The sequence below is a fragment of the Anser brachyrhynchus genome (assembly GCF_964034855.1).
Source record: "Anser brachyrhynchus genome assembly, chromosome: 6".
NCBI lineage: Eukaryota > Metazoa > Chordata > Aves > Anseriformes > Anatidae > Anser > Anser brachyrhynchus.
The window spans coordinates 24,426,123-24,438,240 of NC_137700.1; the positions used below are offsets into that span (position 1 = coordinate 24,426,123).

The 12,118-nt window shown below is 44.8% G+C and overlaps 2 protein-coding genes and 1 long non-coding RNA gene across 7 annotated transcripts in view; 1 reads left to right on the top strand and 2 right to left on the bottom strand.

Annotated features, from left to right (window-relative positions):
* The window catches only part of LOC308196997 (transmembrane 9 superfamily member 3-like), a 44,403-nt gene extending 42,241 nt beyond the window's left edge, over window positions 1-2,162 (bottom strand). Inside the window, 2 exon segments of the mRNA XM_080596754.1 lie at window positions 1,928-2,105; window positions 2,107-2,162. Coding sequence (XP_080452880.1) covers window positions 1,928-2,105; window positions 2,107-2,147 — 219 coding nt within the window. The 5' untranslated portion in view covers window positions 2,148-2,162.
* Window positions 2,163-2,229: 67 nt separating this feature from the next.
* On the top strand, window positions 2,230-5,823 carry LOC308197009. Of its 2 annotated transcripts, none has more exons than XR_013952528.1 (2): window positions 2,230-2,344; window positions 3,052-5,823. It is a non-coding gene; the product is annotated as an uncharacterized lncRNA (long non-coding RNA). The 2 variants fall into 2 exon arrangements; XR_013952529.1 differs by having other exon boundaries at window positions 2,294-2,532.
* PIK3AP1 (phosphoinositide-3-kinase adaptor protein 1) overlaps window positions 5,389-12,118 on the bottom strand; it is a 51,510-nt gene continuing 44,780 nt past the window's right edge. For all 4 annotated transcript variants that reach the window (XM_080596750.1, XM_080596753.1, XM_080596751.1 and 1 more), the window contains 6 exons: window positions 11,592-11,797; window positions 9,942-10,014; window positions 9,469-9,624; window positions 7,746-7,816; window positions 7,104-7,219; window positions 5,389-6,009 (listed from right to left, as the gene is read on the bottom strand). In XM_080596750.1, coding sequence (XP_080452876.1) covers window positions 5,955-6,009; window positions 7,104-7,219; window positions 7,746-7,816; window positions 9,469-9,624; window positions 9,942-10,014; window positions 11,592-11,797 — 677 coding nt within the window. In that variant the 3' untranslated portion in view covers window positions 5,389-5,954. The remainder of the gene's footprint in view (window positions 6,010-7,103; window positions 7,220-7,745; window positions 7,817-9,468; window positions 9,625-9,941; window positions 10,015-11,591; window positions 11,798-12,118) is intronic.

Consider the following 12,118-nt stretch of genomic DNA (forward strand, 5'->3'; position numbering starts at 1 on the left):
CTCAAGGAAGTGGTTATGGCACCGAGCCAAGCAGTGTTTGGACAACGCTCTCAGATAGTTTGGTTTTGGGGTGGTGCTGTGTGGAGACAGGAGTTGGACTCTGTGATCCTTGTGGGTCCCTCCCAGCTCAGGATATTCTCTGACATGACACGCTCCGAAGCATGAATACAAGTTGAAGAATCAGCAGCCAAGTTTTCAGTTTCTGATAAATTGTTCTGTGATGGTCTGAAGTTAAGCTGATGTCTTTTGATAACCAAGATTTTAAATGCTGTGTCAGATTCCGATTTCCTCTTTACTTACTATGGATTTTAAGCAGTTAAGTCTGTATCATATAATTGTATTTACACTATTCTTTCTCTAAAGAAATACATACATCACTTTTAAAGACAGATATATAAGATAAAGCACGCTTTTTCATAGTTTTAGTTATTGATCTAATATAGCTGTGCGCACCCAGTATCTCCAGAAACATCACCACTTATTTGTAAGCAGTAATAGGACACTAAGTCCTAGAGCTTAATGTGGGGTCCTCTATTGCACAACCACCTTTTATAATATTTACTTCTACAGTCCTACAGTTATAAAATAAAGGACGCAGATAAAATATTAATAGCCAATTTGAGTATTATATACAGAAACACATTATAGATATATTATTATAGGAGCAGTAAAAAGAAAAAAATTAACCTGCTAACGCAGAGCATCAAACACTTAAGGTAGTACTTCCAATTAAGCATGCTGCAGATAGGTAAGACACTGCACATCTGCAGGGAAAATTAAAAACTGTGTCAAGATACAATGACACCTCGTGACCCCGACACAGCCAGGTGCTCGGGAGCGCAGAGCCGCACACTGCAGGATTAACAAGGAAGCAGCAGCCTGTAACACTGCGCACTGCGGGCAGGTGGACTGGATCTTTAAGTCAGTGAAAGTTACTCTTTCAAGTTACTAAGTCTGAATCAGCGCGCTACTATTTCCCCTCCACTTCCCAAAGAGCAAGCAGAGCCTCCAAAACATAACCAAGCACTTCAATTACACAAAGACACATCTTCCAAGCACAGTCATTTTCAAACCTGAAAATTCACGGACGTGCAGTATTCAAAGAACGCTTCCTTTAGTTTCTTAATCTAAAAACGCATGTGCTAATAAAACACCACTCTGTGCTTCATTTATGCTATTTATACTTCCACCCCAATCTCCCGTAGAGTATTAAAGTTTCAAAATGACTACCCAACAAGACACTTCCAAAAAAAGATAACTGTCCTCTTCCATCAACTATTTCTGACCTCTCATGTGATGTTACTAAACTGGACATCATGCAAACAAGAACACTAAACTGAAAGACAGAGTTATAGTCTTGGAGATTTAAGTAATTTAGATGAAAAATTGACCGATTTTAAAAGGGAATTTGTAACGTCCATTATTAAATCGTTTAGGTAGTTATTCAGAAAAATAAAACTGTTAAAAGAATTCACTTTTGAAAAGACAGCTCTAAAAATTAAAAAAAAAAAGATGAATTTAATGATGGTTTTGTGAAGCACTTTTCCCCCTGTAAGACTACCAGTATTAAACGAGTTACGAGGAAAGTCCCGAACCGAACAGCCTTTAAGATAAACGCAGTGCCCTGCCGAGAGCTACCCGAGCAAACCCTGCCCCCAGAAGCCAGGTTCAGCCAGAACAGCCGCAGGGCCCTCAGCCCGCTTCAGGCACACCTGCTCCTTGGAAGCGCCCAACGCTGCCTTAACTTTCACGTCGCTTAACGCGGCGCCAGCAAACCCCAACAACTTTCCTAAGACAGAGCCAACCCCGAACAATCCTCCGGCGGCAGAGCGGCACGGACCGGCGTCGCGCTGCCCCGCTCCGGGGAGGAGGCCGCACGGCCCCTGCCCTGCCCTGCCCTGCCCTGCCGCCCCCGCCCGCCCCTCACCGTGTGCTCGTGCTCGTCGGCGCGTGCGCGCGGCGGGCAGAGCAGCAGCAGCAGCAGCGCGGCGGCCGCGCGGAGCAGCAGCAGCGGGCGCGGGAGCGGGCGCGGCCCGGCCGCCGCCATCTCGGGCCTCGGCGTCCCCGCCAGGAAGCAAGGCCCCGCCGCCCGGCCGGCCCCAGCGCCCCGCCGCCAACGCCACTTCCGCTCCGCCCGGCCACGTCATCCGGGCCGCTCGGCGGAAGGAGCGCGGCGCCGACGGGGGGCGGCGGGGGCCAAGCGAGGCGCGGAGGGGCGGGGCGGGGCGGGGCCGCCCTGCGCTGTCATGGCGGAGCTGCGCCGCGCCCGGCGCCCGGCGTCCCAAGCGCGCCTGACGGGGGCTGCGCCGTCTCGGCGCACTGATGGACAAGCGCTGCACCTCGCGTAAACACACGGGCGGCGAGGGGGGCGCTCCCCGGGCTTCGCGGGGTGACCCCAAAGCAATTCCCCTCTCATCCCTACCTCCGTAACCAGAGTGAAGCCTTCCCCCTGTGGTCCTGCACATCCAGCCTATAGCTCAGCACGCTAAACTCACAGGCGCATTTGCAGTCCTGTGTTTCGCTAGAAGCAAGGTCCTCTTAGAAGAAATATTCCTCAAACCCTATTGAAAACCCTTGTTTACATTAAAAAATAAATAAATAGGAGAACCTAGGCGGCTTTGCTAACGCCGTATGTTTCTCTCCAGTCATTGCATCTCAGCCCAAAACTGAGTAGGCCCCCCTTGGGAGGCAGAGAGGGGGCTTCAGCATCTCTGTTTATTCGCCACTTAAGCCTCTCGGTCAACAGCGGGGCCAGCCAGAGCCATCTGCTGCGAGGGCTGCGAGGGACGCTGTGAAGAGCAAACACTCGTCCTGGGCCAGCCAGCTGCCACCTGAGCTCCGTCAATTGCTCGGTGCCCAGACAGGCGGAAAGGCCATTTACTTTTTACCAGCAATTTTATTATCTGCTCGGTCCTTGAGCTCCAATCCTAGATGAAACACTCTTTGTTTCCTCTCCCCAAGCATATTCATGCATAATCAACAATTTGGTCACATGCAGTTTTCTTCTCTGGTCTCTTCTGAGCTTTAATTTCAGTGCATTTCTCACCCTAGGTGGTGGTGATATACACCACACGCTCCTCCAGCACAACTAGAGTCTACAGCTACAAGGACTCTACACACAGAGCCGTAAGAGGGGAAAGCAATTAAATGAAATGAAACCAACTTGGAGACACATTTGGGCAGCTCAGAAGGTGCGTCTTTGCTGATCTGCGAAAGTCATGCTTATATCCCAATCATTTAAGTGCATTTTACAGTGAAGCCATTTGATTGCTGTTCCTTTTCTCCTTGACAGGGTGACAGTTCTGCTGTGACTGCCGGGCAGCGGTTTGCCTAACTAATCCAGGCAGACTTACAGACAGACAGTGAGAAAGTAATGCTCGAGACTACAGCTACATCTCAGATCTTTCCCCTTCCACAGTGCAAAAGGGATGTGAACAGAGCACTGTTTTAAGACTTCTCGGCCTCACTGATCCCAGCTCACCTCTCCTCCAAGCCAGAGCTTGCATTTGTTTTTGTAGCATTTGTTTTTGTATAACAGCTCAGGTCAGACTGAGGAAGGATCTAAGCTGCAACTGGGAGACGGACCAAAAGACTACTTATGAGACACATTTCGGCTATTTGGATGTAAGCTGTCTTGCTGCAGTACTAGAAATACAAATCCAGTTCACGGCCAAGTTAGCAGGATTATGCAAAGGCAAATGCTCAGATACAGTTCAGATAAATCCTTCTCAGAGAAGACATTCGTCTATCGCATGCAGGGGGTGCAGAATTAAAAGTCAGGCAGGGGAAGACAGCCCTGGACTGCTTCCGTCCAACAGCTCTGAAAGGAAATCTTCTGTATGACATTCGTATTTTGCTCTTCACCTCCTGCCTTCTTGCAGTTTTCCCCGCATGCTACATTTCTGTCTTAAGTTGTGCCTGGCAAACGTGGAAGCAAAGTCCTGTCACATCGCAGTTCCCATCTCTGGAGCACAGCTGCAGCCAGAACTACTAAGATGGGGGACCTTTGAACAAAACCGGGGAGCTATGTGCAAACCAAGTACACACGACAGCTGAAGAAAATCAAACTGTTAACTTTCCTCCTTTAATTTATTTCTTATATCCCTGCTTCTTTCACTTATCTGTGGTACCATCTTCCTCATTTCAGCACCAAAACCTCCTTCCCTGCATCCAATTTGACTGAATAGTGCTAGGAATTGTGTTCTGTTTCTAGAAGGGCACAGGAAGGCAGCTCCCACCTCACCGTTCCCCTGGCTACGGTGACCAAAGAGCAAACTGTCAGTAAGAGCTTGAACTGTCAGTGAAGAAGGCACTGAGGTCCTGAAGAAAAAAAAATAAATCCTCTTCATCAACAGGCCTGCAGTACCCAGCCTGCATCCTCACAAAAAGAGAGGCTATGTGAAATGTACTTGGAACACAGCCTGTGGGTTTTAACATGTGGATGACATTTAGCTTACACTTATGCCCATGGGAGCTTCCACCTTCCCTCAGTGGTGCCTGAGTCATGGCTGGCCTCTGTCACTCTCCTGCAGCTCCCCGTGCTGGCTTCACCCCACTGCAAGAGAGCTATGGACCGCATGGAGCTACAACTTTCGTGCCTGCTCTGCTACAGAGCAAGAGAAGCTTACATGACCAGATGGAAACTATGCGTCTCTCAGGGGAAACTGCTTGAAAACCAAGTAGGCAATGTGGCTTAATGCTCTACCCTGAATGCTGTCTTGCAGAATTCCCATTTATGTCACTCATGGACAACCAGAGCCCCAGACTTGTCCCCCAAGGGTCAGGATATGCACAGAAGATTGCAAAGCCTTAAAAAAGCCTACTTTAATGATCCCAGCCTCTTTGGATGAGGAATCAAAATTAATTTCTGCTTTATGTGCTTTCTACACTTGGCACACAGAGCCCAACCAGGAAACTCTCCTTAAGTGTCCAAGTCCTCAGGCAGAAGAGACTGGACACAGCTGTTGCTGATTCACATTGCCAGAGCAGAGCAAGCAAAGCCCAGCCCCAGGCAGGATGCCTGCTTCCACACGAGTATTTGTGAGGTGTGCACATCTATAACTGGAGAGCAGCTATACTATTCCAGGACATGAAGTGAAAGGTCTTCATAATGCTACAATGAACGTGTGCAAGAGATACAGAACAAAGCAGTGCTGCCTCTTCCTTCCCCCTAATTTGAGAGGTCAGTCAGATGATTTCAAGGAACAATAACCCCCACCATGGTCTAAGTACAGCTGTTTTGACACAGCAAATCCCTTACCACCTGCCTTGGGAATTTTCATGGCAAATGTGTCACACGCTGCACCTTGTTAATGTCTGTCCTCTTCAGGGAGGGATAGGGAAAGACATTTTCAAGAGTGTATGAAAAACACATTCTTAAATAAAGATACTTCTCATCCTCCTATGGTTTAATGAATACTGGAAGGAGATTCTAAATTTTCTGGAATTTCACTGTGTCTCCACCCAAAACGTTACACCAAACAGCAATGCATTCATCTGTTCCTGCTGTAACGAGTGTTCTTCAAACAAAGTCTTTAAAATGATTGTCTTTACTTTTTGAAGCATGTTTTCCAGTAAAGCCCTTGCACGTTGTATCGAAGGCTTTGTTGACAATGCTTATCAGGATTTAGTTTCTAAAAGGACAAGCTCTTTCTTGATCAAAAGGAAACTCCATGTTGCTGCAGGGCTGCCAAGACACACAGCAGTGTTCTCTTTTCCAACCGTGACTTTTCCTTGAAGTCTCAAAGCATGAAAATTCTTCTAAATAAAAAGTTGTAGAAGGCCAAAAAGTCTCAATGAAAATCATGGGTAAAGTCACCAGAGCTTTAGAGCGGAAGAAAGGGAAGAAAACATTTGGCTCCCACTTATAAATAATTTAAGACAACCCCAAAAATATCTGTACAAATACACACATACAAACAGAAAAATCTCATATTCCACAGATGTTGAGAGATTCAGCGACCTCTTGGGGGCACAGGTGGAGGATAAAGGCCTTCAGAGCTTATAGGCCTATAAAAAGACAGAAGACAGATACATTAAAAAAGTAACAAAGAACAGGGTTCTGGAACAAACTGCATGCAAGAACATCGTATCTAATAATGCTGTACAAACAAGAATCATACAAGAAGAAAAGCAGGCTATCAGTGACTCAGCAATAGAACTGATGCCAAGGTGCTAGAGCCCTGTTCCTGACCAAGTTACTTCTGCTCCTACTTTGCAATAATTCTACCATTACTTGGAGGAGATGGCATAATGCTTGTTTGGAATAAAACTTCGATATTATAGTAGCTTTTTTTCCCCTGAAGACTAGACAAAGAGCAATAGGAAAAGAGCAAAAGGTTCAAAATAAAAATATGTTTACTCAAACTAAATATAAATTCCAGCTGTATTCTTGAGAAAAACCAAGCCGAAACACAGAACTTACTGTTTCCACACATCATTAATCACTATTTTAACAGTTGAAGCATTTTATTAACATCTACTCTTATATAATCCTCTTGCTTCTGGACTTCATAGACTTGCAGTGGTTGGGCTAAAGGAATGTTTGCAAGTTACTTAAATTTGCGGTGGCCTGACCAAATCAATGCAACACTCCCACCCCTTCCCCAACACTTCTATCAAACCGGTGCGGTTCTTTGAGGCCAATCGTACAGTATGCTTTGGAGAGCTCTGAAATTTAGAAAAATAACAAACCTCCTAAGGAATGGCAAAAGGGAATTCCCCCTGGACCACGTTTAGTATATTGTGAGAGGATCTTCTCAAGAGGATCAGGGACTCAACCTCTGGCACACACAGGATACTACTTGAGATGGGTCAGCCTTACTATGGCACGCGTTGTGTGTGCCTCAGCAGTGTTGCCCACTACTGGGGGTGTGAGAGCCACAGCAGTCGCGCTGCAATAGGCAGGTTACCAACAGGAAACCAATTTCACCAGGTATTACACACGAGAAGGAAGGACCTTACTATTACTTAGCACTGTTTGCTTACACTTAATAGTCTGTCAGACCTTGTTGAGGAGACATTTGCTTCCTGCCTTAATTTCTACCCACTGCTTCCATACTGATTCTCTGAAAGCTTATGTTTGAGCTGCATTTTAGCTTTACCTGCTTGCACCTCGAGGAGGCACTCTAGGAGGCCTTTCAGGCAGTGGGAGAGGCAGCCGCTCTGCTTGGTGGGCAACAGGGCTGCGGCTTCTACTTGCTTCTGTGACTTCATTGTCCTAAAAAAAATAAATAATAAAAATTTTAAAAAGTACATCAGGATCCAAGTGATTCTGAAACACACTTCTTTGTCCCTAAAGCACACATTTTCCTCAGTGTCCAAGTTGGCACGTAGCTTCTGGACTGGATTATTTAGTATATGCAGATACGGGAACAATGCAATGGAGAATAAAGACACGTTATTAGTAACATGTCTGTGTGCTGTACTTTGTGAAGTAAGATAAACTAGGCCTGGCTACAGCTTGTGAGTCACCTTTGGTAGCAAAATTTCGAAGTGCTTGGCACTAATGACATAGAGTGCAGTTCAGAAACATCTGAACTACGAGGACAGAAGCAGCAGAAGAGGACTTTTAGAATAGGTTATAGACCACCAGCAGAATTTGGTTTTTGTTAGCCTCACAACAGAAGTGGCTACATTTAGCCATGTCTCCAAATGCACTGGCATTCCTGAGCTTTTTCTTCTGTATAAAGACAAAACCATGTACTTAAGATCAGCAGGTGTATATAGCTGAGGTGAAAGCTTACCTCACTGTCCCCTTCCATCCCACTGCTGACGCTCAGTATGCTCCGAGTGCTGGAGCGGTTACTTGCACTACCTAGGGTTAGTAAGTGAGAGAAAAAAAGTTTATTAAATCCTGGTGATCTTACTGCAAATCACTAACTCAACTCTTTATAACCTCATGCATATCTCTTGCACACATTATTTAATGCTCGTTTAGATTAAACAGTTTCCACTGATATTTTTCACGTGTTCAGGATCCAAATAACTGCACTTCATACAACACAGCTTTGCTTTCTTTCTAGCAGATTTCTCCCCTGCTTAAGTCCAGGCTTCTGGTAAATACTCAACCATAATCTAACTGAAAGGGTCCAGTGCCAATATCAGGTTGCAAGTCAGGTAAATATTTTCACAAGTGTTACACACTCAACTCATATATATTTAAATTATCAGTCCCCATGTCCCTTAACTTCATGGAGGTGGATGGCTAAGGGCACTGTCACACATGGATTTCTGGAATAACTGACTTCTTTGAGAGGCTCTTTCCCAATAGCTGTTCACCACCTCCTCTCTAAGGATTTCTACTCACCACAGGAATATTTGTTAGTCTATTTCAGAGCTAAAACTGACAAGTTTGATCAAACTACCTTCAGCAAGCATTTATGCCAACCCATTTAACTTGCATAGACTCAAAGCAGGGAATATTTTTGCAGTCAGTCATGCTACTTCTGAAGGGGACAGCAACTCACAAATATATCTAACACTGCTATGGCTGGTTCCAGTCATAAATACGTAATGTTCTATAGGGTTTTACAATACTGAGACATCAATGTTCAGAAACCTACTCACTAAAATCGAGGCTAGAGAGGGTTTCTCATAATATACAGTCCTTCCTCATCCTTGCTGAGGTAACTGTCATTATCAGCTGGTCCAAACAGCATTTAGTGCACTAAATACTGTGTTAGAGTCTGTTCTCACAATCATACCACGGAAAACAGAGCCAAGCTGCACACTGAACTCTGCAGGGTCTTTAACAATTCTCACACAACCACTTTTAGGCGAGGCTCAGCTGCCTCTGGCACCTACTTCAGATGTGTGCCAGCTATATCTTGCCAAGAGCCATAAAGGTGAGTAACCTCACTGGGACTCAGTGTTCCGTTCAGAGGACCAAAATGATCTTAATGATTTCTGTGAAAATTGCTCAGTCTGAAGACACAGTGAGAATGCAAGGATTTAATTTGCACAGATTAAACTTAATAAAAAACAAATAATAAAAATGTCCAGAGCATCCAACTCACTCAAGAGTTCAGGTCCCAAAGCAACCAATGAAAAATGCAGTCCTTTATCTACAACAATTGAGGAAATGACACGTAGAGACACGCAGGTTCCCAGCCTGCAATATGGCTACACCCTTCAGGCCAGAATAGCACACTGCCTGCTGGGAGTCACAGCAAGGGATCATACTTTTTTTCTATGAAAGCAGCTGCCATCTACTTTTAATAACAGGAGATGGGGGATACACTTTGCTTGGGAAGACTCAAGGGAACCTTTTGCCCAGCTTTCACGTTTTCCTCCCGTAGAAATGCAGACAAGTGTCTGCATCCAAACATCCAAACCCCTTGATGAAACTGGAGTTGCTTTTACAGCTTTGAGAATAGTTGGCGTGCAGGGTTCAGGGTGGCGGCGTCAGCACTGAGATTCAGCAACAAAAGTCCTGACCCTGAGGGGTGACAATCAAGGTTTGCTTACTTGTTGTGCTGGATGTGCTTTCTGTTTTCCAGTCTCCTCGCTTTATCTCCTTTTTTGGTGGGAAAACATTTTTCCTAGGGGTGTATTCATATATACCACATTCTGGTTTCCCCAGAGTGTTATGAGAATGTCGAATGGGTACTGTAATTTCCAAATCTGGAAGGGAAAATGAGAATGAACAGCTCAAAATGATCTACGTGAGTCTAACCTCTGTGAGACAGCTTCACATCCCAAAACACACTCAGTTGTATAAGGATGATCATAACTGTACATATACAAATCCAGATTCACTCCACAGATGTGGACTCAGTCTGGGAAACCGAATAAAGCAGCTTCTTAATGTTTTACTCAACAGGCACACAAATGTATTAACATATCACATAATTACAATACAGAGACATTTCTGCCTTAAGAACCTATTAATATTGGTCGCTGCTTCACTACCAGAGAATGTCAGAATCAGAGGCTGTTACCTGTACTTTTGCCTGATTTTTGCTTCTCCATTTGCCTCCTGGTTATGCTGTCTCGTAGCCGTTTCAGATTTTCCTAAAAATTATCACAAGACATTCTTTTCAGACTTTGGATAAAGGAGGATGAACAGCTTTCTGACAATACCAGTAACATATATCAGCTAACTTTGCAACCAAGCTGCAACAAAGGCTGCTAGACCAGGCTGAAGTCCAAACCATGTGAAACTGTCTATTCCCTTCAGAAATCCGTATGTGCCTTTCACAAGGCAAGTTTTTTCAGATGTTTATTGTGTATGTTCAGGTCAAGTTCACAGAATCACTGGTAGTTGCAGATAAGCAGCATATTTGGTTTAGATCTCCCTCTATTTTCTGTCTCCACTGTTACACTGGCACAGAAACAGGACACATGTTCAAGTAACTGCAGTCCTTTCTGTACTAATGAACAGGTAATAATGACTGTGGGACAGAGGAGGCTGCTGCACATCAGAGCATGACAGACAATGACAGAACTGAGGATGCTCCCACTGAAGCAACAGCGGACTCCTGAAAATGTAACTGGAAACAAAATGTGGTAGCATACTGCATCTTACAGTAAGGAAAGGTGGGGAGGTGGAAGGGAAGGGAGACAGCTTGTAAAACGTAAAAATGAAGAAGTCCTTGAATAGGTGGAGAAGCAGAAGGAACAATAGCTGTACCACAAGGCAGGATCTGTAGCAGACCTTGAAAGCTGCTCATGGGATAGGGCTCGGAGCATACAACTTCCTCTCTGCTACAGAGATGTACTAGAGCCTTCCTTATTGAAGAAGGGATTTCCCATGACTGTTTCTGTTTAGAGAGGACCCTTCCAGGTGAAAAGGATTAAAGTCTTGGCTTTGTCCTGACAGCTATGAGAACAGTATCACACACTGGAGACCAGCACCTCGAGCGCTGGGGCAGACTTTGCCACAGCATGAACAAAAGGCTCCAAAAGAAGCAGGCAGTGTTTTTGAAGAGGGAGCTCCAAACTAATGTGAGAATGGAAACTTTAAAATGTGACTGATAGTTCCCAGTCATTATGCTGCTGCTGCCAACGCAATGATGTCCTCATTCAGCTGAGCACCCGAACAGTGCACTTTCACCCATGACTTTTACTTTGCCCAGCTGCAAAGAACAGGCAGTCCTGGAAGGTTTAGGAATGAAAGCAATCAAACATTCTGCCTTTTAAAGAACCTGAAGAAGCATCAGACTATTTACAAGACAGGAGTTTAACAGCAATACATCATCTGGGACACACAGTCTTCACTGAACTGAAATAGATGCAAACTGACAACCCGGATGTTCATTCACAGAAGTCCCTGCCACCAGGTAGGTGCTAGGTGAAAAGAAAGGTAATTTAGCCAACTTGATTTGGGCCTAATTGCTAGTATACAGATCTGCATGTTAGAAAGACTAAAAATATTACTGCAAGATAAACAGACCTGTAAAACAGCTATCTGCTTGCTGCTGCATAGGAACAGAGCTTCCTATGTCAGGAGAGAACTCTACTGGCTGCAGGACTGTGTTAGGAGTCTTCCTGCTCCAACCAGAAAAGAAAGCTGCTCCCACCAAACTGAACTGCTTCGGATACATACGTAAGGAGTGTTGTATTTCTTAAACAGTGGAATAAGTCTGTACCTGCTGGAATCGAAATGATTCTGATCTCTTTTTCTGGTTCAGTTGCCACTCCTTAAAGTGAAGTACAGCTTCATCAACATTGAGTATGCCCATTTTCACTTGTTCCTGTAACGTAATCAGCTGCCGTTGACCTGGGGTTTTCATTCCAGCAAATGGATCGTATATACTTGATTGAGACAGGTCCCTTACAGGCCTGACTATTGTCTCTGAAAAGAGAACAGCAAAAATATCACTGAATTTGTGGCATCTGCCCTTTTCACCGAATACAAAGCAATTCAAGCAGCCTTGATATAGCAGAGATGCCGAAATGTTAATATTAGAGACTGAATGTTTCCCTAATTAGAAGAGTATTTTGTCCATATGCCATCCTGCTGTTTGTCAGGACTAAGAAATCTGAGAGGTAGCATTGTGTGCAAATACATCTTAGTGATAATCTCTGTTCTTAAAAACATAATTTAAGTGAACGGTACCAAAGGTCCTCCTCAAAGTACTCTGCTTCCTCACCTCAAAAGTCTCTCTTCTGCACC